Genomic DNA, 20,971 nt, shown 5'->3' on the forward strand with positions numbered 1-20,971 from the left:
GGTTGCAGTTTATCCTCCCTCTTTCTTTTTTTTTGTTAAGAGTCCAGCTAACTAATGGCCTTGCAGTTGACGCGGCGATTAATATGGGGGAAAAAGGAAAAATGTCACTGAACTGAAATGAATAGATATATGTGAGAGTAAAAGTATTGTCCAGAGCTGAATTGAAAATAAGTTGGGGAGAACAGACTCTTATCTTAGGCAATCTAGTAATCTACCCACTATAAATAGAGAATAAATATTATTTTACTATGCCGAGTTCGATTCCGCTGCGTTCGATTTCAATCTGTCTGGTGTAAATTATCCACTGGATAGTTTTTCCCGTGTTCGATTTCAATCTGTCTGCTGTAAATTATCCACTGGACAGTTTTTCCGGGGAAAATGTGAACAGTACATATTTATTAGTCTAATTACAGTTTCAAAGTTCCTCGTTGCAAGAATTTAGAATGTATAAGGTTTAGCTTGCATTGTTTATCCAGAATTAAGGGTATTTGTAACGGCTTTTCTGTGGAAACGTTTTCTGCCACTTCCCTTGAGCTTTTGCATTGCTTATTTCGGTTCATGTGACTGGTATTTGTTTCGGGTCATGTGACTGGTATTTGTTTCGGTTCATGATTGATGAAGTTTAACTTCCGTAACAATTTTATTTCACTCTTCAGCATGTTTATAATGTTCAAGGAGGAAGTGTTTCTCTTGCTCATTTAGTCATTTGTTTAAGAACTTAGAGCACACAAATGAGTCAAAACTTTATTTAAGCTCTGCTAGAATCCTAAATAAATAAAGGGGATATTTGGCAATGAAGTTTTCATGTGATTGAGTAGCCAACAAACTTGTTTAGTATTGGCTTCTGGTTGCCTGAAAAGTTGCTTATTAAGCTTTGCCTTGTGCAAGTTGCATCTTTATTTCTTTGGAAAGGTACAAGGAGTTTTTCAAGCCAACTTGAAAAAGTTGGTCCTACTAACTATTTGGAATGTTTTTACCAAAACTATGGTACATGATTATTATTATCTCTAATAATAATCATAACAATACATTATTAATACTCCCTCTGTTTTCTTTTACTATTCTCACTTTCCTGTACGCGTCTCCCACTGCACTATTTTAATCTTAAATATCTTTCATTATTTATTTACAAAAATTATGACGATTGGATATTAATAATGTACTAATTGAGACGAATTAAATAAGACACCACATGGCTATATTTTTTCTTATACATTGAAAAAATTCCAGGTGAGAAAGATAAAAAAAAAACAAAGGGAATAATTTTTATAACATAATAAACTATTAATATCAAAATTATCAATAAATAATAATATTTAATATTCCAATCTTATAAATAATATTAAGATTATATAAGATTAAGATCATTGTTTATAATAATACTTCTACTAGAATTAATACAAAGTATTTGAAAACAAAATCCCAATAAAATGTTACATGTATCATCTTTTTATTTTGAGGTGCTCATTTACTCATTGAAAGCAAGCAACAATTGAAGGAGTTAGTGATCAAGATTCAAGTTAGCAATTGAGGGTTATGCACAAACCTGGCTCCGAGGCTATAACTGTAAACCTAAAATATTATATTTTGTTCATCAAACAAAGAAATCAGAATTAGGAGAAAAAAAATATAGAGAAAAAATATATTGAAGTTCACTGAAGCTAGAACACCCTCCTGCACCAATTTCTTGCATGTTTTGCATTGAGCAACTACAAAAGTGAAAGAAACTCTTGGAAGAAAGCCCTGAATTACTGCTACCCAATTACTGATTTACATCAAATTGAATTCAGGACCGAAAATAATCAAATGCCAAAATGGTCCTGAATCTACCCAACCAGATTAAAGTGCTGCTCAAATCTCAACTAATACTACTATGAACATGCTTCATGAAATCAAGAAATAGTTGATGATTGTTAGTTCAAAAGAGACTACTCTACTTCCATAACTTCAACTTCAGCCTTAGGTTGCGTTGTCTCTGCCGTAGGCTTGATCTCAGCTTCAGAATCGGTTTCCATCTTGAAGTCAGGCTCCAAAGCGTGTAGTTCTGCTTTCACCGGCTTTTCCTCCTTTTCAGGTTTAACATCTGCTGCACTTTCAGTTTCCATTTTAACCCGAGAATCCTCTACAATGTCAGCTTCAGCTCCATTCTCTTCCTTTGTCCCCATTATCGCTAGAGGCACAGCTCGCTCAGGCTCAGGCTCAGGCTCAGGGACAGGCTCAGGCTCAGCCTCAGGCACAGGCACAGGTTTAGCATGGTTTTCTTCTCGCGGCTCTGTTCTAGGCCTGGTTGAGGGTTGAGGGTTGGTCTCTAACTCCTCTTCTTCAATCTTGGGAGCTAGGTAGTACCTGATGTAGCCTATTTCCGCAATCTTGTATTCCACGACCACAGGCATATCTGAGGATAAGCTGATGGTAACTTGACTAGATAGCGAGGTTGCTTTGGTGAAGGTAGTCATATACTTGAGGGCAAAGGTCAACACAACTGGCTCTTTCATCTCAACAATGGTGGCCTCCTCTGGCTGCCATATTACCAATCAAACAATGAATATCATCACATAAGCAAGAGCTGCTAGGCGTTGTTGATCATAGTAATAAAGTATACTCCATCTGTCTTTATTTACTTATGACGAACCAAATGGGTTATGAAATTGAAGACAGGGATTATACCTTCTCTCGTTATTTTAAACATAATTTAGTAACTTCTTGAGAAAGAGCTAACCTTCTCTGTTGATGAATTCTGTCTGCAGGTAATGTTTCCAGATCCAATGTCACCTTTGGTAGAGAAAGTTACGCCTTGCTTTGAAACAGCAATAGTAACTGCCAAATTGAGTTGCTTCAAGTTAGCTAAACCACAACTCTTTATGTCCACCAGTATCACACTAACAGAAGTTTTGATCGAGCATCTTACCAGTATCACCAATTGAGGACAGACTCGTACATATATTAGCAAACTCCGTTGATGGCATTCGAACAATTGCATCATATTCAGCATCCGGGATCCCAAGGTGATCGCTATCAATGTCCATCAGCTTCATCTCAATGTCCGATATCTTATCTTGTGCTTCATATCAAACATAATAACAAAGACTTACTATTAGTTTTAGAGTAAATCACAGATAAGAGCCCAAACTATTGCACTAGCTACTGCGAGTCTAGCACTGTTTTACCCAGTACTCCACCAGAGATCAGCAAGTAGACAGACAATCTTGATCACAGTACAACATCAATAATACATATAAACTTGAACATCCATCACATTGCCATCAAATGCTTATTTGCAGTACAAATTATTATGATATGAACGACCAGGACCAGCAAAAGGTATATCCGACATGAATTCCAACACAATGAAGTACACCAAACCATCATATATTGGGCAAACAACTTCATCGTTACAGTAATAGAATCAGAAATTCATTAACTCCAAATCATATCCCCATATCATATAGAAAATGAGTTGCTAAACGACGCCCTAGTTTTTCCTAGTAACGTACTAAATACACCAAAATACGTACTGATACATAGCCTCACTTCCATGTATTTATACTACCATTCCCATACCTCCTCACCTCTCCCATCTCCCACTTCCGGCGAACTCACATATCAATGTCAATGTCAGAAGTCTATCACAAAGCAGTACTCTTATAATATCCATGGCAACTTAAATAGGTAAGCTTCATAACTTAGCTAATTAAATGACAAGCTTCAAGTCCAGACTCCAGAATACTTCTTACCAAATTTATCAAACAAAATTTAACATACAACTAACTTTATTTCACTGCATCACACTAACAACATTCACTATAACAAAGGAAGTATATTCTATATAATTACACCACAAAGATGAATGATTGAACAAAAGTACAAAACCCTAATTCCATTTATCACTTTCTACCCAGATACAATAACCCATACTATTATACTAAAAAAAACTCATACAAATCTCACAAAATGCAACAGCAGAATAAGCAATTCAATTCAACCCCAACAATCAATCAAAAATCAATTTCTCATTTCCCCAATCAAACTAAAAACCCCTTTTTCCCCCAAACTATAAACAATTACAGCAAAACACAAAATTTAATTAATATGACACTTTCACTCTTCACGCATTCCAATTTATAAAGAGTACATACTAACGACTCTACATGACTATATATTTATTCACGTATAAATAGCAAACACGGGGTGAAATTTGTGAATAGCGCAAAATATCAAAATATAGAAACGAAGGAAGTATAAGAATTGATAGTAATACATACAAGGACTCTCGAACATGAAGGTGACGGTATCGGTACCATCATCAGCTTTGATAGTAATAATATCATCATTAGAAGCGCATCTTAGCATCTTAGCCATATTAGCAATACTCATACCCATAGAAAAGGTACGATCACACCGGAAATGCTCAAATCCCTCTGATCGAAGGAGGAGAGAGACAAGTGCCACGTGGCTAGAATCCATGGCTTGGAGAGAGAATCCAGTGGAAGAACAGTCGAAATTTGCGTCATTTACAAGGTCTTTAATGGCGTCTATTAACCTCTTTAATAGACTTCCTTGTACTAACCTTAATTCAAACATTGTTTTTCTGTGATTTTGATTTTTGCCCTCTTTTGATTTAGGGTTTTTGTTTGTTAATTTTTAGAGGATGAAATGAGAAGATGGAGAGTGTAGGAAGTGGGGTGGTGATTCTGTATTGTGGGTTCTATTTATGAGGGAGAGTGGTGAAATGGCGGGAAATGATTCCCGCCAAAAGATTTGCTAAAAGGTTTAAACGGTGTCGTATTGGGTAATTGTGGGGTGTTTTTTTTTTTTTTTTTCTTTTCTTGTTGTTTGTGAATGGTTGATGAAGTTTATTGACAAATGTCATATTTAGGTCATTAATTTGGAAAACTACAACTCCCCATGATTTGTTATATAATTATATAAAACACCCTGTTATATGCTACTATTCACATATCAGCAACCATTATGAATTAAACAAGTTTTGTAATAAATAACGACGACCACTAAAAACTACTACCTTATTAAACGTTATCTTTGTGTTTTTTTCCTTCTTGTTGTTTGTGAATGGTTGATGAAGTTTATTAACAAATTACAAATGTCAAGTTTAGGTCATTAATTTGGAAAACTACAAATCTCCATAATTTGTTCTATAATTACATAAAAAAACCATGTTATATGCTACTATTCACATATCACTAATTATTGTGAATTAGACAAGTTTTGTAATAGATAACACTAAAAACTACCTTACTAAACAATATATTTCGTTGTTGCTAAGCTTTTTTACTTTATTATACCTCTAGGCTCTAGACACTATATGAAATTTTGAGTGATTCATTTTGATATTTGAACTTTTTTATAAGGTACTCTTGTGATTTTAGTGTTTTTTACGCTGTAATGTACCTCTAGTGTTTTTTATTTTCTAAGTTATACTCTTAAATGCTTTATTTGTCCAACGTCATACTCATTTGTTGAAGTGAACAACGTATTTTTTGTCTGTTTCTTATTATCAGCTTTTTGAACTTATATTACTCCCTCCGTCCCAAAATATAGTTCCTATTTCCATATTTATTTTCACATTTTTCCGTAATTTTTCTAGAAAACCGTGTCCCGTAATTTATTTGCTTCTTGAATTATGTTTTTTCCTTTTTTTTATTCAACCAAAATGTTACAATTAATGCTCTTTCACCAATTATTTTCCATTCTCTCTTCTAAAATCATCTTTTCCCATACAACATTTATTTAAATAAACAAAAAATCTTTAATATTCCTCTTATATTCTACTTGCATAAATTACCATGAAAAAAGGGAAATGAGAACTATATCTTGGGACGGAGGGAGTATAAGTTAGTGAAATTCTTCATCTTCTAGAGATCTATACAAAACAACAGGGACATATGGTAAATGTTTTGTGAGAAAACTTATCTCGCAATGTAATTGTAGAAAAATGAAAATTAATAATAAAAAAATTAACGTGGACTTAATTAAGGACAACAATATAGAACAAATAAAAAGTCTAAGGTAAGCTACAAGAAAAAAACATTAGGGTATGATGTAAAAACGTTAAACCATACCATAATTCACAAATCACAAGGGAACTTTATATACCTAGACGCTATTAGGGTACTTTCTCGCTATTTGTGGACTTCTCACTTAGTTCGATTCTCAAATCTCATCCTCTACAAGCCGGGATTTCCTTTATTCCCCTAATTTGTCAAAATTTCTCCTAACCAAATACTAATTTTTTTTTTAAAGTATGGATATTTCAAAAGAAAAAAGAAACTAAGATTTTTCTCAATGTTTTATCTGCTGATGAAATTGTTGTCTGCTAATCTCAGATAAACAACTCACCTCTTAAGTCTTAACTGCTAAATGTGTGCGTGGGATGGATTAATGTCATAAGATTTGATTAATTACAACACCAAATTAGTAAATTACGGCGTTAGTTGGAAGAATAATGCAGCAGCTGACATTGTCAAAATGACCTTATTCTTACCCGCGTTTCAGGTATGTAAAAGTTTCAGACTTTTGTAACTCTATTCAACCCATGCTTCACCCACTATTTCTATATGAATATCTTATCAAAGTCTTAATCTTTGATTATTTTCATTATTAGTAACTTATTAACATTAATTTTGAATATGCAAACATTGTCAACTAAGATTACATCATGTCAAAGTTTATTTTGTTCTATAATCAAAGTAAAACTCCATATAGTTTTGAATCTTTCTTGCAATGGCTATTGACGAAGTCAAATTTAAACTTTTTTTTTCATCTGGGTGGTTGGTATTTGTTTAATACCAATGAAGAAATTATGTTCATTTGTTTGCCTAAGTCTTCATTTGAGCACTTTTTTTTTGTAGAACTACATAATATTTGGAGTATTGGAGTATGTTCTTCATCAAAAAGTACCAGTAAATTGTAATAGAAGTGGAAACTTTTACAGTTTCCTTTTTAATGGCAATTTTTGAGGGTATTGTTTAATTAGGAAGAAGCAACAAATAATCTAGGTTATACTTTATAGGGATGAATTCAAGCATCTTGGTCAATTTGTTGCTTATATACTCATATTGTTGGGTTGTGGTAGCAAGAACAGATCCTAATGATTGTAAGTTGATCCAAAGTTTATGTCTTTTTTTCCCCATCTAGGCATTTATTATGTTTCAATATGCTCTTCAACTTACTTTTTTTGAACTTAACTTATTTTTACTGGTGAAACTGTTTTATAGTGATTGAAATTGATCTGTATTGATTAAAAGCTGGTTTACCACTTAAAGCTGATTTTTGCTACTTCTATACTGTTTGTCACATGTGGTTACCAATTGGGGTATTCGTGCTAGCTGATCGTGATCGAAAGTGATATTCTTTCAATGAAAGGGGCCTCAGTGTTGTGATTTAGTTTGTGGCTTTTAGTGTTTACTTGTTTTAGAGTTGATTTTACTTGCTCATTAGTCATTAGTAACTACTTAGGATATTGAGTAGGGATTTGAGAGGAGGGTGCTTTGAAGTTAGTTGGAAGAGGCTCCTACTAGAGATTTACTTGTTAATATTGGCAGTGTCATGATCTCTGGCCCCTATGCTTTTAGGTGGAGATTCAGGATTTTATTTTTCAAGAAACGACTTCTACAGTATGGGTTAGCCATCACATTTCAATGCATGCTTCGCCTTGTGTGGTCAATGATTCTATAAATATTAAATATTAGGAATCAGATTTTGATGATAATTGTGCAACTACTCACTGGCATGCCCTGATTTAGATGATGCCTTACGCGCATAATCCATTCAGGTTTCTTGGTTGAAAGATGATCATGTTAGTCAATTATGCATTTAGTTCTAAAAAAGCTATGTCTAGGCTGAGTTGTGTAATAGTTTTGGTTCTTCTTAAGGAAATCAAATAAAATAGAAATCATCATCCATTTGTTGTAGAGGAAATGGGTAACTTAGCAAAATCGAGCTGACAAACAACAGTAGTTCGTAAAAATTATATTAGCCAATGGAGTGATAGATTTATGATAACATTGTTAAAGATCAGTTTGATGTACATGGACCTCTTCCTCTTGGTTTAAAAGGACGATGCAAGGAAATTAGATTCTTGTTTTGCATAATTCTTCCAAAATCCTTCCTTCTATCCTTCTTGTACAAACCATATATCTTAATAAGCAGCTAGAAGCAACACTCATCTGGAATTGTATAGAGCCTTTAGTTAATAGCTGCTAAGAACTTATGGCTCTTGTTCTAAAGGTCTTTTTATATGTGATAACAAGTCCTTGAGTTCTGAGTTCGATGTACTTAAAATTTGGATGCTCTTTGGGCCAATATTTCCTGAGGTGAAAGCACCCTTCACAGATGTGTGGCGTTGAAACTCACAAGTTACTACAGAGTCTCCTTGCAGTGTCTCCATTTTTCAAGATACATGAATATAGTTGCATTTCCTATGGACTGTACCATTCCAGCTTTGGTTAAGCTGAGTATTTTGGAAGAGGAGACATCAGACATCTATGTTTTCTTATGGTGTCTCGGTACTTCTCTTTCATATGGGGTTGACTGCAATCTTTTATTTATATGTATTGATGTGAGATATTGATTCTAATGAATGCAGTGACTGCATTGAGATCGCTCCAGGAACAATGGCAAAACACACCACCCAACTGGGTCAGACGTGATCCATGTGGTCGGAGATGGGAGGGAATTTATTGTAATGAATCACGTGTAATTGAGATGTGAGTCTATTGTTCTTGGAAACTCTAAGAAAGTGATTATTAGTCTGATGCTTAGATATGGCCAACTTACCAACTAACTCTATTCATATGACATTGCAGTATATTGCCAGGAACGAATTTAGCTGGTCCATTGCCTGAAGAAATCTTATCATTATCTGAACTACAGACTTTGTAAGTTGCATGTCTGATGAAGTTAAATCACTAGGCTAACTCTCCTATCTTATTGCAAGGGATCTCTTGATCTTTAAAGTCTATCCATTTTTTTTAAGATCCACAGTTTCTAAAGCATCTGACAGTGCTTTCAATCCCTGATCTTGTTGTATGCAAGAAATGAACATCTTATATTGAAAGAAGGCACTTGTATTTGGTTCAACGTAGGTTTAGATGTTAATCACTAGTGTATATGTATCCATTCTTAAAGAGACACTGAAAATTGGATATATATTTACACTCCAATAAATGGATTTACTTGAAAATTACACTTCGAAATCAGATTTACTTACGGCACTTATAAGTTATAACATATGGAACAGTCATGCTGATCTTTTAAACAAGTGTATTTAGTGTGAGGCAGTATAGCGAATGATAATTTTTCAGAAAAAACTACTTTGTTTAACTGAAGTTAAAGATTTCCTCTACTGTGGCCAAAACAAGCCAAAAATCACATATTGAGATTATATTTGTGTACTTAACTGAAGACCAGTAGCTTTAGATTCCTTCTTAATATTAGCACTGTAGGTTGTGCCATAGAATGTTGATTTACCCAAACAAGGCAATTGTACTTTGTCCCAAAGACACATGGCCTTGGGACTTGCAGCTTCAACATGGTCTTTGATCAATTATATGCTCAGTTTCATGTAACTACATTTTTATACCGTTCTACCTAATATTAATATGGTAATATATGCTGTTTCAAACGTCGGATTCCTTTCTTGTTCTTATTTTTCATCGTTTCTCGACTTCCCTTCCTTTTCTCCCAATTTGGTAATGAGCAACACTTATTTTTTTTCAGAGATCTATCGAACAACAGAGGTTTGACAGGCCCACTTCCATCAAGTATCGGCAATCTGAGTAACTTAGTGAGCCTGTAAGATATACATTCCCTCCATCTTTATAGAGTATCACCTGTTTACTATTATATTAATGTGATTAGTCTCATTGCCTTCTGTTGTTACAGTGTTCTTGTGGGCTGTAATTTCTCTGGTCCAATTCCAGAGTCTATAGGATCTCTTCAGAGGCTTACTCATTTGTAAGGATCTCTCAGTGTCCCATCGTTTTTTTTTATTCTTTGATAATTAACTTCTCCAATCTATTTGAAGAAACAAATGTTTTTGTGTGCAAATTATCTTCATGGAAAATGGCGCCCTTTTTTCCAGCTCTTGTTTATTAGACTTGAATCAATTTGGTGTATGGGTTCTACTATGGATGCTTATCTTTGTAACCAAGCTTCAAAAGAATTGTCAATAAGTTATTATGATAAAAACATTACAACTTTATTTCTTATTTAACCTGGTTATGTGATCCTTTACAGGTTCCTGAACATAAATCACTTTAGTGGAAACATACCACATTCCATTGGTAACCTCAGAAATCTTATCTGGCTTGATCTTAGCGAAAACGAGCTGGATGGAACATTACCAATTTCCAACACGACTACCCCTGGCCTGGACATGCTGCTTAATGCCCATCACTTGTATGCCATGTTTGCTGCAAAGTCCACTTCTTAACAATTCTTTCACCTTCCTTTTGATGGGTGAACAATTAACTATGTATTCTGTGTGCAGTCATCTTGGACAGAATAGGTTCTCCGGTGAACTTCCAGCAGAACTTTTCAGTTCAAGGATGACTCTGATACATATGTAAGTTCTTTTGAAAGTGATAGCTGGAACTTAACTATATGACTAAATGATATACACACCCTTTTGAGTCTTTACCACAATACAATTTGCCTCTGTGTCAAAATAACTATCTTCCAGAAATGCCATGTTCTAAGAAATAACCTGCCAAAGAGGATCATACAACAAAGTTTAAAACAGGAATGTTCCTGACAAATAAAAGGGAATGTAAGTTTGGACACCCGGAATACAAAGTCAAACGTATTAGCCTCTGATTTAGTCAAATTATAGATTATAGGCCAAAGCAGATGCTATTCAAATCGCTGAGTCTGTTCTACGTGACAAGATAAAGATGGTTCAAGAAAAACAACCTTGCAAGATTTTTCTCTAAATATGAAAGCCACGTAAAGTAGCAGAGTTAGCTGTCAAGTTTCTTGAACTTGGCAAATCTGTCGCTCTTTTTTCTTTTCTCAAATTTGAAGACTATCCGACAAGTTTCATTTACCATTGAATGTCTTTTTGACTCATTCCACATTAACCATATGCTGACAGTCTGGTGTTCAATCCATAGTAAACTGTCAGTCTTATAAAAGACACTCATATGCTCAATTGTAGTTTTACTCAGAAGAACCTGTCCCATGCTTCATGATTGATTGATTAGTTATTGATTTTAACAGCATCTTAAATGAGAACCAGCTTAATGGAAGTATTCCAGACACACTGGGAGATATACGGACTCTAACAGTCATGTGAGTGCATTTTATCTCTATTTAAAGTATACTTCGCTGAGAAAAAAATTCACCAGTTCTGCGACTAAATATATTGCTCTCGCTTGCAGTCGGTTGGACAGAAACTCCCTTAGTGGGTCTGTTCCCCAAAATTTAAGCATGCTCACTAGTTTGAATCAGCTGTAAGTAGACCAACAAAAACTTCAAAACCCACTTTAGAACATAATGTTCAAACTTGTAATGCATATTGTTTTTACATATTTTCTGTTGATGATACTGTATTGCAGCTACTTGGCAAACAACAACTTGAGCGGGCCAATCCCTGATCTTACAGACATGAATCTCCTTACATATGTGTGAGTACCAGCAATACTGTAAGTTGTAATCGTAACTGTGAATAACATCATTTACTGTCCTAACCATTGTTTATATATTCCCACCCCTGGTGTTTTGCAGAGACTTGAGTAATAATAGCTTCGACGTAGCGGCTGGTCCTCAATGGTTTGAGACTTTGCCAAATTTAACAACATTGTAAGTTTCTCCAGCCTTGTCCTTCTGTTTTCCCAGTGATTTGGTCAAAGCACAAGTCCAGCAGTCTTGGCAGATGTGATTAAATTGCAAAACTTGCAAAAAGTCCTTACATGGGAAGATATTATGATTCTAAGAAGGCTTTATGGGTGTAGAAAACTTCATATCATAAATACATTAGCGAAAGAGTTTTTCATGAGATGGGCAATGAAACTTATTAGCCCCACATGAGGTTTGTGAACAAGTGGTTGTCTGATAATGAGCAGGCAATACTCTTATTTCTTTTGTAGTTGAATAGATAGTTCTGAGTCTCATCAAGCTATTTCTGTAGCCTTTATAATGTTGCAGATAATAAAAAATGTCACTTAGCTATTTTTAGCTTCTTACTTCTTTGGAAGCACTTTTTTTGAGTGTCTACTTGCGAACACACTTCTTGTCACTGGAGCTCTTGAAGTTGTAGATTTGAACACTCACCAATCTTCTGCAGGAGCCTCAAGGGAGGCACTGTGCACTGAAGTTCTGGTACTGGTGAGAAGTTTTTATGAGAAAGCTAATATATGTTCAATTTCAAAAACTGAGGAAACATGTAACTTTTGAATAGCAGTAGGGGCTATATATGTTTCCAGAAGATCAAGAAGAGCGGAATCATTTCAGTACAAGGAGTATATATTAATTTTCACAGCTTCATATTCATAATTATTAGGAGAGTTTCTTTCCATAAAAGGAAGACGTTAAACAGTAAAGGGAAAAGTCTCTATCCTCTGAAAGAATGAATAACCTTCTCAATTTTTCTCTTCTGAGTTGTCAAGCAATTTTTGAGGGTTCTAGGCCTTCACTCTCCAAATTCAATGAAACTGCAGCTTTATTACAAATGTCTGGAGACTCAACCTAACTCCTGTCCTAGGTTTTGCAACAGAGAGGATTTACGCCAATCTAGAGTGATAATTCATGAGACCCTTTTTTCTTTGTGCATCATTGAAGGATATCGTAGTCATGGATACAAGATTAGTGGTATTGTTGGCCTGATATGTTCATTGCTTTAACCAATAGTTAGCCTTCTTTGTCTGACTAATTTATTGGTTTTTAATTTGCAGAATGATGGAGAACACTAGATTAGAAGGGAATATATCAACAGCAATGTTGAGCTTACCTCAACTACAAACTGTGTATGGTTTACATTATCTTTCTGATTTTCTTTTTCCTCTGCTCACCTTGATAATTTTCTCAAAATCAGTGGGTGCTAGATGTACCAAAGATATAATTTGCTATATAAATTAATATGAATCCTGAACTTTTGTATTTGACTGGACCATAGTGTACTAAGAAACAACCAGCTTAATGGCAATTTGGAACTTCCTGCAAACATCAGCAGCAGTCTCCGCCTAATAGATCTACGGAATAATTCCATTGATGGGTTTAGGTTCGGAGTATACAACAGGAGCAGGCTTAGCATTATGTATGCATTTGTCTCTACCCTTCATTTGAAAATATGGCTGTCTTTAACTTTTGATATCTGACGAATATTGTATTTTTTCTACAGGCTGGATGAAAATCGATTTTGTCTGACGCCAGAAGCAGCAGGAATCTGCAATACTAGCCAACCTTTAAATTATTTCATACCCCTAGAGAATTGTGCTCCTCTACCCTGCTTTTCAGACCCAACATCTGAATCTGAGTGCACTCGACCTTACCTTGGTAACCTGGTATTCAGATCATTCAACTTTTCTGATCTGGAGAACATGCTGTACTATGCCTTTTTGGCAGACTCTTTGCAACCTTTTCTTGCTGATCGAGTACCATTAGATAGAGTGTGTTTAACGAGTGCAATGATAGATGTAAATGGGTTCCTTGTATTGAATGTATCATTCTTTCCTCCGGGTGGAGCTTACTTTAATCGAACAGGAATATCTACTGTTGGGAATGTCCTCAACAACCATTTATATGAATCACCTTATGGGCCTTATTACTACACTGATCTGCCTTATACTGCCTTTCCAGGTGATTACAAATCACAACTTTATCTAAGATACGGATATTCTTTCAGAATTGTAGTTTTTATTCTCCTGTTTTCCTGCTGGCATGCTCATCTGGAAAAATCTGCAGAACGAACCATAAATACTGGACTTATTGTTGGACTAGCGGTAGGTGGCTTTGTGCTTGTGGTGCTAACAATCGCTTCTGGAGTTTATGCCTATCGTCAAAGAAAGATAGCTCAGAGAGCTGCTAAATTAAACAATCCTTTCTGTAAGATCAACAATCCTTTCTGGAGTCATTTTAAATGTTCTACCTTGCTTCCATTTATTTGAGTTTACTGGTCACTCTCTCTCCATTTCATGTAAATGCAGCATCTTGGAACGAAGGTAATGTTCCTCAGTTGAAGGGGGCTAAATGGTTCTCCTTTGAAGATGTTCAGCAGTGCACCAGATTTTTTTCACATGAAAGTCAGATTGGAGTTGGGGGTTACGGAAAGGTAAGTGCTGTAGTCCTCTACCATTTTCATTTTTGGATGCCGTGTGACATTCAAGCTTCAATTATGTCAAAAAATCTCCCTACATGGTTCTAGGATCTTCTTACTTGCACCTACTTTCGTTTAACATTCAGTATCAAAATTAGAAGAAGGTGAGTTCATATATTAAAGCTAAAATACCATTAGATAGACACGGACTTCTGTGGTCTTTTCATTATACAGTTTGGCTTGGCTATGAATGAAAATGTTAATTGACAGTGCATATATATCTTGTAACATTAGAGAATCTACACTAATACTGATCCAGCAAGAAGCAACTCTTTCCATATCGCTTGCAACAGTTCCTATGATAGCCTTTTTCATACATGAAAGCAAGATTTTGTCTGCTTTACCCACTAGAATGGTAAGTTTGTCGCGTGCTCTTGGCTTAAACTCTCCATGAATTAGTATTTCCTTTTTTTAAGAAAACTGTGAAATCGTAGGGGTAAAGAAATGTAGAGTTCATTAAGTCCAAGGACATTCAAAAAAATGGTTTGTCTGGTAATCAGCTGCTAACTGACAGATTCTTTATCACTATTGTCGAATAAATTTAGAGGAACTTTACAGGGTAGAAAATTGAATTTTGTATTATCTAACTACGCAATCTAGTATCCCAAGTAGCTCTTCAATGCCTTGATTAAGCAATTTTCCATTTCTGTTAATTTGCATTAGTTTTGATTTTTCTAGATGAAAGTGTCAATATTTGGTTATAGTACATTCCGTGGTTGATAAACTCACTTAACATTTGACTCTGAGTAGGTTTATAAGGGAAAACTTAGCACTGGAGAACTAGTAGCGATCAAGAGAGCTCAACAAGGATCACTGCAGGGCGCCCTGGAGTTCAAGACCGAGATTGAACTATTATCAAGGGTTCACCACAAGAATGTTGTAAATCTAATTGGTTTCTGTTATGATAAAGGTGAACAGATGCTGGTTTATGAATACGTCCCAAATGGCAGCCTGAGGGAAGCTCTCTCAGGTACCTACTTTGCTTCACCTAAGACAAATTTGAACAGAAAGTTAGAAGCATATGCTAATGCTAATCTTTGATCATGATGTGAACTCAAAAAACTGAGAATGGCATTTCTTGCTGAGCCAGATTTTCTTGCATATTGTTCAATTAGGTACTCTTGAGAAATGGGTAATGCTTGCATATACTTTGTCCTGCATGAAGGTACTAACACGTTGATGAGCCAATGACAGGGAAATCTGGAGTTCAACTAAATTGGATGAGGAGGCTAAAAATAGCTGTTGGCGCAGCTAGAGGTCTGACATACTTGCATGAGCTTGCTGATCCACCCATCATACACAGGGACATTAAATCAGACAATATTCTTCTGGGTGATAACTTGAATGCAAAAGTGGCAGATTTTGGTTTGTCCAGACTTTTGAATGAGGATAAGGGTCAGGTCACCCAAGTTAAAGGAACAATGGTTAGTCCTGATCATATCTTCGCTTTGGCGGGAGATCAGAGAAGAAGATGTTCTTTTGGCGTTCTTCCCATTAATCTATTATAATCTGAAACTATAGGTCATTCTAGAATAACCCAACTAGGGGGCGCCTTCTCGAAATGATCCTAAATAACCGGTGACTTGGTTACTGATTATTTGTTAAGGTCACTATTATCATTTTCTGAAAGGCATCCCTCATAGTTGACATTATTATGGAATGCTCCATAGTTTGATTATGATGAGAAAACTATCTATAGTCCCATAGTTAGCATTGCTTTTTTTTTTTTGTTAAATAAAAACTAAAATCATTTGTTTTATGCTATGCAGGGTTACTTGGATCCAGAATACTACATGACCCAAATATTAACCGAGAAGAGTGATGTCTATAGTTTTGGAGTGGTGATGCTCGAGCTAGTGACTGGAAAGATGCCTTTAGAGAAAAACAAATACGTCGTTAGATTAGTAAGGGAGGCGATGATGGAGGCAGGACATGCATACGACCTTGTTGATCCTGCCCTTTCTTCAGACACTCTGGTTGGCATGGAGATATTTGTGAAATTGGCAATTAGGTGTCTTCAAGACATGGGAGATGAACGGCCTTCAATGAGCGAGGTGGTGAAAGAGATTGAGAAAATGATCGAAGCAAATGATTTGATTGATGAAATTGAATCAACAACCACTTCAGCGAGCTACGATGGAGCAAGAGAAGGTGGTCATCCTTATAGTCATATGTATAGCAGCAACAGCAATGTCTCCTTTGATAGCAGAGCAAGCAGTCCTTTTCTTAGATGAGCAAACTTTTGTACAAATGCTCATCTGGTCACTTTCTTCTTTGTATTTGAGTTCTATATATAGACTTCTTCCTTTTGACTATCCCCGTGTAGGGAAAATATAAGTTTCATATAGTTTTCCGTAAAAACTACAGAAGTTCAAGACTATATTAACAAATACTTCCTCCGCTTTGAAATAGTTGCACCATTTCTATTTTGTGCATTATTCACATCTTACACTTAGATTGTCTTTGGTGATTTATATTTAAGGAAAAACATACACGTGGGGTCTTGTTAGATTTGTGTCGATGTAAATTCTTTAATATAATTTTTTTATAAATTTTATTTGTTGATAATTAAAGCTATTAATGGTTGAAATCAGACATCGGCATGTGTAAAAGTTAGAATTGGTGCAACTATTTCTAAACGGAGGAAGTACGTCGTTAGATTACAAGGGAGGCGGTGATGGAGACATGACATGTATACGACCTTGCTGATCCAGCCATTTTCTTTTTTTTTTTTGAGGGGAAAGAGAAGTGCATTAATCAAAGGGACAATGTGTCCATAAGTACATAAGGCATTACAATACTAGGGCAATGACGCTCCCAACATTGCTCAACACCAAACGGCACTACTTTAGCGAGGTTATGGGCAACATAATCCCCATCCCTTCTAACATGAGAAAAAGACACAGAAGAAAAAGCATTACACATAGAAAGAATGTCCCCAAGAAATTTGTGAAACTGGCAATGGAGTGTCTTCAAGACATGGGAGATGAACTACGTCAATGAGTGAAGTGCTTAAAGAGATTGAGAAAATGATTGAAGCTAGTAATATGATTGATGAGGTTGAATCAACCACCATCTCAACGAACTATTTAACTGAATTGAATTGAAAATAAGTTCAACGGAACAGGGTTTTAGATGAGCAAACCTTACTCCAAATTTTCCTATGGTCACTTTCATCTTTGTATTGGAGTCCTCTAGACTTTTTTTTTATTTTATTTTTACCATCCATATATATGGATAAAATATATTGTTGTGTATATAGGAGGAAGGTAGACATATTAGATTAGATCAAATCAGTCTGGTTCGAATTTTCGGAAATTTTTGGCCCACGGTCGTGCTAAGCCTGGCCTGATTTTTTTTGTTTTGGGCACAAAATTTTGGCCCAGCCCGATCAATGAGAATTTTTACGATGCAGCTCGGCCCGACCCATGATCACTTTTAACACATATATATTGATCAATGTGCATATGTATACATTTATAATAAGCAACATTAGTCATTGTAGTTTATGTATTTGACGGCCTAATTGCTAAATTAATTAGAGTATAAGAAAAGAGAGGAGTATTTGACAACTTGGTATAAAAATAGATTGGTATATGATTTAATTAATGCAAATAAAGCTCATTGGTCATTATTTTGAACTTCTGTAGTTAAAAATGTTTGATGAAGTTGGAATTGTTTCTCAACTACTCCCTCGAGTCGAAATGATGTTGTGGAATATAAAAAGAAAGAAAAAAAAAATTTATATTGAAGTTGGATGTGTGTAATGGAAAGTTAGTGGTCCTACTCCAAAAAACAAAAACAAAAGAAATGAGTAAACTAATAAGTAATAAGGGACATCCCAAAATAAATACAGATAAACTAATAAAGACTGAAGGTAGTATATTCTTATATTTTCCCATATTCCTGATAGAATATCGGTAATTTGAAATTACTTTTAGAAAAGTACTTAATGTTAGACTATATGCCACATCTCAATTTTTTTCCTCATATCTAGATGAATAACTTAAAATAAGAGCCAATATTGATCATTCAATTATCATTTGCTTTATCTGTTTCAAAATATAAGACATTCACGTTTTATAAAAATTTGCTTTGACTATAAATATAAATTGAGAGTAATTAACAGTCGAAGTTCGACCTCAAATTTCGTACGTGTCTTATATTGTGAAACGAAGGGAGTACTATTTTTCTTATTTCTTCTAAACACCTAATGAAAAAAGAAGACAAGATCAAACAAATCACATCAAGCATCCCACTTGACCGCATCAATAGGCTTCCTGCAAAGGATCATATGCATGGGACTAAAAATACCAGTCTCACCACCACATGTAAGATAATCAGCAGTTCTACACAACATATCATGAACATCCACAGTTCCTTTAGGAGCAATTCCTAGTGCAGCAAGAACCTTAACCATAACATGATTCCTCCAATACGCAATCCGACCCATTTTAAGCCTTTTCCACCATGGATTCACATTCCCTATCGCTAAATCTCTCTCTTCCACCACTTCGAAACCCACCTTCTTAGCTGCATTCGCAATGTCAGTGTAGTTTCTAAGACCAGGCAATGCATCCCCTCTTTCGATCCCTCGAATGATCTCCTTGTGTTCGCTATCGTCGTCGTTGTATTTCTCAGTCGTAACCCATTCGTAAGAGACGTAGAGTGTTCCGGGTTTCATAACACGGAAGATCTCCGCGTATACATCTTCTAATTTAGGTGCATGGCATGTTGCTTCGATAGAATACGCACCATCGAAGGTATTATCATCGAAGGGCATATCGAGGAAATTACCATGCACTACTTCACAAAGTGAAGTTAATCCACCTTTTTTATTATGCAAATTTGCACGTTTAACTTGATAATCATTGATAGTAATCCCAACTACATTCGCTTTCGAATGTGCGGCAATAGCTCGCATAGGTCCACCCACGCCACACCCAACATCGAGTATTTTTTGCCCAGGTGAAACCTTGATAAAATTAACAGCCATTTCTTCGTGGAGACGAGTTGAGTCTCGATGTGATTTCCCGGGGATAGGAGGTGAGAAATGGAAACTCTGACCCCAACCCCACTCGTAAATATCAGTAACGAGGTTGTAGAATGTGTCGACGAAGTCAGGGACTTCGTCGACGGTTTCGATTTCTTTTGGACGTCGAAAGAAACTCCAGTATTGATGGTACTTATCATTGATCTTTTCAGCGGAGATTGAGCCGCCTGTTAGATTAGTAATACGCTTGCCTTTTTGTTCAGCTGCGCCATGGATGTAGATGAACCAGTAGATGCCACCAAGTAGAAGACCAGCTGTACATAACATTGTCATGGAATCCATGGAAATCTGGTGAAGTGGGAAGAAAAAATATGATAAATAGGTTTTTTGGGATCTGAATTCAGGATAAAGGACAGGGAGTTTCAAGACTTCTGATCTAAGTTTAAGTTATGCCTAAATTATAGACGAAACGGTTAGTAGTTTGATCGAGTAAAACCTTTAATTAAGTAGAAACTCTATCTTTAGACGTTGTGTAAATGAAATTGATTTTTTCTATTTTCACAGAAAAGTTAGATTAGAATGAGTAGTATTGTCAAACAAAATATTATGTACAGACGAGGAACCAGTCTTAGTGTTCGCCCTCCTCCTATTGTGATTGCGGGAGTGTGTTAGAATATAAAACATTATTGATTATGTGATATATTTTGTAGTTTGTATAGATAAAAATCTAATATATAGATAGGTTTCCTAGTTAGGACTAGCTTTAGGTTGTAACCTAGAGTTGTATATATATATATGTTCATATTTTTCTAGTGCTTCGCGATGGTATGTCATTGAATATCACTATTAACAATTCTTAAGAAACCCTAAAACCTCAAGTCACTCTATGTTTTTGAACGATTTGCATTTTTTATGGTCTCTGAATAACTTGAGTGTGTTTTGTCTGTAACATATTACATCATAATTTATTGTGTAACATACATAATGATATAAACTAACAAGAATGACATAAAATATACAAATAATGATATGAATCTTATGTCATTTTATGATTTATTTTATGTCATTTGAATTCTTTTTAAAGAAAAAGTGATGATTTGTTGATAGATATAAATTATTGTGGAACACGTACACCCAATAATTTATGAAATATATAACTTTGTTATATGTTAGGAATATTATAAAAAAGTTAATAGATATCTTGAAAACGCACATTCAAAGAAATAGGAGTATATTAACAACATCCAATACATGACTTTAATTTTTTTTTATTACTTCTTTTGTTTCTTTTTAAATGCAATAAATGCACTTTTAGGCATCTCGAGGCATTACTCTGACCACAAATATCTATAATTACATATAACTAAAGATTATAAAAATTACATATCATGAAAGTATGTCACGAAATAAATCTAGCAAGATTCCAATTGACTATGACTTACATTATGTATAAATCACAAATCTAAAAATCTTAGTCAAAATGATAAGTGTGAAAAGTGAAAAGTGCATTAGTTTCATAAGAAACGAAGTATTAATAAAAACATGTTTACATTTTGTTAAGTGATTAGTAACCACCAAACAGTAATACTACTAAAAAGAGAAAGTAAAACTTAGCTTAGCTCAAAGGAGTAGGGTAAATTTTCACC

At 35.1% G+C, this 20,971-nt stretch overlaps 3 protein-coding genes across 4 annotated transcripts; 1 reads left to right on the forward strand and 2 right to left on the reverse strand.

The window, feature by feature from the left end:
* Positions 1-1,628: 1,628 nt before the first annotated feature.
* LOC104903846 (proliferating cell nuclear antigen) lies at positions 1,629-4,950 on the reverse strand. Its single transcript, XM_010691975.4, has 4 exons — positions 4,263-4,950; positions 2,909-3,061; positions 2,720-2,817; positions 1,629-2,519 (listed from the first exon to the last, which is right to left on the reverse strand). The coding sequence occupies exons 1-4, from the start codon at positions 4,579-4,581 to the stop codon at positions 1,929-1,931; spliced, it is 1,161 nt and encodes a 386-aa protein (XP_010690277.1). The 5' UTR covers positions 4,582-4,950; the 3' UTR covers positions 1,629-1,928.
* A 1,599-nt stretch (positions 4,951-6,549) lies between these two features.
* On the forward strand, positions 6,550-16,884 carry LOC104903789 (leucine-rich repeat receptor protein kinase HPCA1). 2 transcript variants are annotated; one of them, XM_010691901.4, is made up of 19 exons: positions 6,550-8,525; positions 8,606-8,726; positions 8,826-8,897; positions 9,739-9,813; positions 9,904-9,975; positions 10,258-10,419; positions 10,511-10,585; positions 11,239-11,310; positions 11,400-11,471; positions 11,577-11,645; positions 11,746-11,820; positions 12,912-12,983; positions 13,133-13,273; positions 13,358-13,815; positions 13,921-14,061; positions 14,163-14,287; positions 15,083-15,302; positions 15,527-15,756; positions 16,102-16,884. In XM_010691901.4, exons 1-19 carry the CDS (start codon positions 8,420-8,422, stop codon positions 16,564-16,566), a joined length of 2,823 nt encoding a protein of 940 aa, XP_010690203.2. In that variant the 5' UTR covers positions 6,550-8,419; the 3' UTR covers positions 16,567-16,884. The 2 variants fall into 2 exon arrangements, with proteins under 2 accessions (XP_010690203.2, XP_048495564.1); XM_048639607.2 differs by having other exon boundaries at positions 6,550-7,114.
* Positions 16,885-17,273: 389 nt separating this feature from the next.
* Positions 17,274-19,667, reverse strand: LOC104903798 (24-methylenesterol C-methyltransferase 3). The gene has a single exon (XM_010691911.3). The coding sequence runs from the start codon at positions 19,665-19,667 to the stop codon at positions 18,579-18,581; it is 1,089 nt and encodes a 362-aa protein (XP_010690213.2). The 3' UTR covers positions 17,274-18,578.
* Positions 19,668-20,971: the final 1,304 nt, after the last annotated feature.

This window comes from Beta vulgaris, chromosome 2 (genome assembly GCF_026745355.1).
Source record: "Beta vulgaris subsp. vulgaris cultivar EL10 chromosome 2, EL10.2, whole genome shotgun sequence".
Classification (NCBI taxonomy): domain Eukaryota; kingdom Viridiplantae; phylum Streptophyta; class Magnoliopsida; order Caryophyllales; family Amaranthaceae; genus Beta; species Beta vulgaris.

Bases quoted from the DNA above. Each gene is read 5' to 3' on its own strand.
- LOC104903846 (XM_010691975.4), bottom strand. From the start codon at position 4,581: ATGTTTGAATTAAGGTTAGTACAAGGAAGTCTATTAAAGAGGTTAATA. The intron at 3,062-4,262 runs GTATGTATTACT...TTTGATATGAAG, and splicing joins CTTCATGTTCGAGAGTCCTT to CACAAGATAAGATATCGGAC. The intron at 2,818-2,908 runs GTAAGATGCTCG...TCAATTTGGCAG, and splicing joins GTCCTCAATTGGTGATACTG to TTACTATTGCTGTTTCAAAG.
- LOC104903798 (XM_010691911.3), bottom strand. From the start codon at position 19,667: ATGGATTCCATGACAATGTTATGTACAGCTGGTCTTCTACTTGGTGGC.
- LOC104903789 (XM_010691901.4), top strand. From the start codon at position 8,420: ATGAATATAGTTGCATTTCCTATGGACTGTACCATTCCAGCTTTGGTT. The intron at 13,816-13,920 runs GTGATTACAAAT...AAAAATCTGCAG, and splicing joins GCCTTATACTGCCTTTCCAG to AACGAACCATAAATACTGGA. The intron at 14,288-15,082 runs GTAAGTGCTGTA...GACTCTGAGTAG, and splicing joins GAGTTGGGGGTTACGGAAAG to GTTTATAAGGGAAAACTTAG.